The sequence below is a fragment of the Molothrus ater genome, chromosome 6, assembly GCF_012460135.2.
Source record: "Molothrus ater isolate BHLD 08-10-18 breed brown headed cowbird chromosome 6, BPBGC_Mater_1.1, whole genome shotgun sequence".
Lineage (NCBI taxonomy): Eukaryota > Metazoa > Chordata > Aves > Passeriformes > Icteridae > Molothrus > Molothrus ater.
Genome location: NC_050483.2, coordinates 55883139 through 55889138, shown reverse-complemented (window position 1 = coordinate 55889138; position 6000 = coordinate 55883139). Strand labels below are relative to the sequence as shown.

Here is a 6000-nt window from a genome sequence, read left to right as displayed (position 1 = left end):
TTCTTGGTGGGGAAGGGATTGGTTTAGCTCTGCAGTTTGTTGAGTTGTTATGAAACAAAATGACTTAAATACAAAGTAGAAAAGATGATCCTTCCTGCTGCCAATGAAAACCATTGCTGGCTGGTGGTTTTAGACTCTTCAGAGCTTGATTGTTTTAGACTCTTCAGAGGCTGTAATCATATAGTTACAGCTGACAATGCTGTATTTGAGTGAAATTTGGGGCAGAGAGGTGGACAAAGCAGGCATATTGTCCCTGTATAATCCCTTCTCAGACAATCTGTACCTTGTACCTTTTAAAGAAGACTAATCCTTGCAGGTGTGTCCTCCAGGACTGTGCTTTGTGTCTCCCCTTCAAAGCCCCTGTGGAGTCTTCTCTTGGGGCAGGGCAAAATGCATCTGCTGTGTTGGGTGGTGAATTGAGGGTTTGAGGGACATGAAAGCTTTAGCATAAATTTACCTGGTATTAGCTGTGTGTCTTCATAACCTGCCCTGTGGATTCGTTGAGTGGATGTCTGTGTTTAAAAAAAACAGTTCAAAATTTCCCATCCTTTTGGGAGGGAGGCCATAAATTGACTTTAAAAGAATATAAGAGTATATGCTTTTCTTTACTTACGATCATGTGCTGTAATTTAAGTTAATTAATTAATAAATTAAGTAATAATTAAAGCTTATTCCTGCTTTAGACCTTAATATACTTTCTGCTTTGAAATCCTGGAAGTTTTATTAGCTTTAACTACTTTACTGGTTAGAGATCTGAACTGAGATTGGGGTCCCATCACATGAGGTGCAGTGAAGCACATAAAAAGAGACACTATGTGCTGTGTTGTTGCTGTAGCTGGCAAGGGTTGGGCACAGAGGAGGAACAGTCACAGAAAGGTTAAAAATATACTTTGTGTTGTTTATGAGATGTCCATCAGAGTTGTTCATGCTCTTGCATACTTTCCTGTTATTATAATGGAATTTTAATCCCAAATCCTGCTCCTTTTCTCTGGACTGTGGTCCCAGTGACTCTAGCATCATGCAAGTTAGTTGGACATAAATTGGCTCTGCCCATGTCATTGTCTCAAATGTGGGTGGTTTGAAATTGAACAGATACGTAAGTTTGCACTGTTTGGAAGTTTGCTTACATACTTCCCACTTGGGCCATTTGTCATCATCTTCAAGGTGGTGATCAAAAAACAAATTCAAGACTTAGTCATACCCAAAAAATATTAAAGCCACCTTACATTTGGTGTTTTCAGACTTTGGGTTTTTATTGCTTAATCCTAAGAGAAATAAGAAGGGAGTTTCCCAGGAAAGATTGCCTTGCCTTGGGCATAGCTGTGAGCACTGGATTCTTGATCAACAGCCATTGCCCATCCTCAGTTTCTCTAAGAGCCCAGTATTTATTATAGAATTCCAGGTTGGAAGGGACCTCAAGGACCATCTTGTCCAATATTTTGTGCTAAAAGCATGGTCCAGACAAGATGGCACAGCATCCTGCCCTGTCAAATCGTAACAGTGCCACAAATGTTGTGGAATCCACCACTTCCCTGGGGAGATTAATCCAGTGAGTGATTTTTCTATGAAAAATTTTCCTCTTGTGTTTAATCAAAATCTCCCTAGCAGTAACTTGTACCCACTACCCCTTGTGTTTTCCATGTGACTCCTTGTAAAAAGGGAGTTTCAATCCTCTCTGTGGGCACACTTCAAATACTGGAACATGGTAATAAGGTCTCCCCTTAGCCTTCTTTTCTCCAGGCTCAGCAAACCCAGTTTTCTCAGCCATTTCCCCACACAGGCCTCTCATCCATCTTTGTGTTCTTCTCTCCCAGCCTGTCCATATAATATTCTGTACAGCATGGTCCCAAACTGCACCCAGTATTCCAGGTGTCCTGGCAAGTGCTGAGCAGAGTGGGACAGTGACTTCTCTATCTCTGCTGGTGATGCCCTTGTTTGTTCTGCCCAGCATTTTGTTGGCTTTCTTGGCTAATTTAGATAACCTCAAGGCTTGGCTTGTTTATATCACTGTGTTCATGTGCCAGCCAAAGATCAAATCAGTTGTTTTCCTCCTATTTTTGTTTGCTAAGCAAGCCAAACTCTTGTAAAATACAGGTTTTTTTGATGATCCAGATAGGTCTGACCTTTACCTGCCCCAGCTGGAGCTCCCCTTGCTCAGATCTGATGCCTTGAGTTGCAGGTGTAAGCTGTTGGTGACTTGCAGAAGTGCTGCATGGTCACTGCAGCAGCTGGAATCAGTGCTTCAGCCATATCAGCTAATATCTGTTTCTCTGGAAATCCAGACACTTTTTTTGTTGCCATTTTTCTCTCTGTCTGGCCTTTGCTTGTCATCAGTAAAATGATGTCCCATGGCAGGGGGTTTGGACTGATGGTCCCTTCCAGCCCAAAGTGTGCTGTGATTCTAAATGTAGGCAATAACCCCTGGTCTCATCTAGGTGCTGTAAATGTGAATTGATTGATGTTTGTGAAGTGTTCAGATGCCATAGAAAATCTTGTGAGTGACTCAATAATCCTGTCATCAGAGCAGCTCTTGGATAAAGCACAAGGACACGCTTTGTTCAGGGTGAGGAAAGTAAAATATTGAAGAGCTCCTCGTGGAATGCATGTTCTCCTTGCTGCTCAGTGAAGGAGACAGAGAGTGAGGAAAAATAGTATAGAGTGGAGTAAACAAAGGCTGCCTTGTGATTCATGTGCACAAGGGAATGGATGTAAGAATTTCTCTGGCATTCCTTAATGTTGTATTTCCTGACTCATCTATTCACACCCTTTATTTTGACATATACTTGGTGGATGAGTTATTAATATATGATGTGGAAATCCTAGTGCTTCTGGTGAAAAGGTTACAGTTGTGTAGGTAACAAAGCTTGTTTAAGAGTAAGCCCTTAATTAAATTTCAGCTTAATTACTTTTGGAATTTGTTTAACTTCTGGGTTCTTGGTAAAAATAAGTCTCTATCTTAAGCATCCAGTTCTTCCTACGTGGCAAATGGAACAGTAATGCAGAACGAGGATTTCTTGCAGTTTTTTAAGGAAGATGGAGCATGTTGTTTTCTAAAGTTGCACTAGGGATAGGGGAGGTATCCAGGGAGAGGAAAATGGAGGAGTTGGAAAAAGAAACTCCTTCACGGGGGTTGAGGAGTAACAAAGGTACCAGACAGAGACAACAGTTGTGTAGATTCTCTTATGCTGCTTTTTCATTTCATCTTCATCTTTGCAGATTCTGCCTGGATTGTTCCCATTCTGTAACAATTATCCAGGCAGGAAGGGGGGACTGAAAGGTACAAGGATTAAAAAACTGATGTTTGGTAGCTACCAATCTGCAGAAGGCACTGTGAGCTTTTGTCACCTTGGCTTTCTCAAAGGAAGCAACGGTGTTTGAATTTTCCTAATCCTGGTGCTTTTGTTCCCATGGGAAGACCCACTGGGATCCTGGTTTGTACTGTGGAGTGCTGCTGGCCACTGTTAGAAAAGAGTCAAAGGACCAAAGCTTGTGTTCCTGCAGTGGGAACAGTCACTTTATTCTGTATAAACTGAGGGAAATGTGGAACTTGGTGCCACATCATCATTGAACATCATCAATTTTTATGTAAAACTGTACTGATTTTTTCTTTTTTTTTTTTGTAATATATTTCAGTTTGGAAATTGATTGAAGTATCACCATAGAATTCAATATGGCATCACAGCAGTCATCTGCATCAACAGAGGAGCAGGCTTCCTCTGAAATAGATGATCTCCATCTAACGCTGCAAGGTAAGTCACTGAAGTTTTCTGTGCCTTTTTAATTTAGATTTTTGTCAAAAATCTGTGGCTGTGTGTACAAGTTGAAGGGAATTCTGAGAAACCTGTTTAAACTGGGGTTATGGTGAGTGTAGTTAGTTCATGTTTGTGCTTCTTTGCAGATGTTTCTGTGTTTCAGGAGAGAGGCTTCAGCAGGGAAATGACAGATAAGCTCTTCTAGTACTTTCTCGTGATATTTTCAGATTGGTTGCCTTTTTTGGTACTGATGTGCTCACTGGTTCTTATGCTTTGTTACTCAGAATACATGTTGCTGTAAACTGCTTGGAAAGGAACCACCAGCATGAAAACAAGCCAGTTCATTAGTTTCCTTGTTTTCAGCTTGCTGACACTTAGGTGGTTGCATTGAGCTGTCTTAATGAAGCTATTGACTACACTACTATTTTATTTTATTTTATTTGCTTTTCTGTTTTTAACTACTATATCCCCTTCAAGTGGGGATAATTTTTGTGGCTTCTAAACAAATTTCCTATAGGTCAAATCTTTGGGTTTTACTTGTCACATGTTACAACTTGTTAAGGAAGCACTCAGTGCTGATTTTTAATTATTTCAGTTTAATGGCATCTACCTGGACAGTGAAAAGATGATGAGTGCATCCGACCTGGCCTCTCAGAACTTCTGGGTTTTCCTTACCCACATGTTGAATTTCCTTCTATAAGAATTCTCTGTGAAGGTTGGCTTTGCTGTGAACATATTCATGGAGGCTATCTGTTGAAGGAGGCTAGTCCAGGCAGCAGGACTAGCCCTGCTGAAAAGCTTGGCTTTGATGTGTTTAGAGCCTGGTCCATCCTAGAACGGATGGACTAACTCCTGTTTCCACAGAGCTATTTCCTTTTAACTCCCTTGCAATGAAATTTCCATGGTGCTTGGTGGAGAGCAAATATGTTGAAAACAGATGGTGCAAAAGAATATTCTGCCAAGTCCCTTGTGTGATCCATATTTGCACTAGTGCTGTCGTTGCAGCCATGTGTTTTGACGAGTGAGTGTTAATAGCGGTCCAAAGCCAAGTGTCTTTAATAGTGAATTTTCTTCTGTTTTGCTTCAGTATTGCATTTTCAGGAGAACAAGCAAAAACTTGTAGCAGACAAGAGCTAGTCTGACTTTTGCACCAAGCACAGCTTGTCAGACACACATTTGTTGTGCCAGTCGAACTCAGCCTTGGGTAGAAAGGCTGAGATGGCTGTTGTTGTGAAACAGATTTGGAAAACACTCTTCAGCTGAAAGGCAGATTTGAAGTTACATGCCATTTTTAGGGTAGGGATTTACTTTCAATTTTTTTTTTTTCCTGAAAAGCCAGGTTGGTGTTTGTGTTGAAAAACAATTGAGTTTTTTGGTCAATGTTTCATTGAAGGACCCCTGCTTAGTAAAATTGAAATGACTGTAATAAATGGAGCTCTTAGATTATGCTGAAACGAACACACTGCAAATCTTGTGCCCAAGCTGTCTGCACCTGGCTGTTGTAAAACATCCAGAGATATCCCTTAGAAGTGACATGAGCAATTTTTTGTAATGATTGAAGACACAACAAATGGTACTGACACATTTTGTGTATGGAGCTGTGGCGCTGCAGCGTCTGCTCAGGGTCAAACAAGCAAATGGCAATACAGCTGTGAGGAAGCACCAAAGACATGCTTCCTGACATGACATATAGGGACCATTAGCAGCTCTGCTCACAGATCTGTGGTAGCAAAGGTCACATAAGAAGAATAGGGTCACTCAAGGAAACAGGTTTTTCCATTAATAGGACTCTCGAGATGAAATTTGTGAAGCAGCCGGTGATATTGACTGCTTTAAATCAATGAGAGAAATTTCAGATTCAAGGAGTGGTTGCTTATAACTATCAAAAAAGCAGCTTACATTTTGTGTGACTGCAGGTGGGTGTAAAACTTGCTATGATCTCCTTTTTCAAATTGCTGGGATATAGCTTCAAAGAATATGTCCAGCACTGTAATACACAGCATAAGAGGAGATGTGCATAAAGGAAAAAGCAGGACCGAGATCTAGTCTGGATATAGTCTAGATATATTTTAATCTGCTTTTTAATTCTTTGTGATCCAACCTTCCATTATTTCTGAAAGGCAGCCCATGGGGATAGAGCACTTGTCTAGTCTGGTTAATTAGGGCAAGATCAACTTAATGTGTCAGTTGGTTTGGTCATATAACTTTGTGAAGTTTATGCCTAAAAAATGTAACAAAATCATTAGCT

General features: G+C 40.6%; 1 protein-coding gene across 1 annotated transcript in view; it reads left to right on the top strand.

The window, feature by feature from the left end:
• Positions 1-3670: 3670 nt before the first annotated feature.
• The window catches only part of SYNE2 (spectrin repeat containing nuclear envelope protein 2), a 159428-nt gene continuing 157098 nt past the window's right edge, over positions 3671-6000 (top strand). Inside the window, 1 exon segment of the mRNA XM_054515169.1 lies at positions 3671-3749. Within this exon segment, the coding sequence (XP_054371144.1) occupies positions 3671-3749 (79 nt within the window).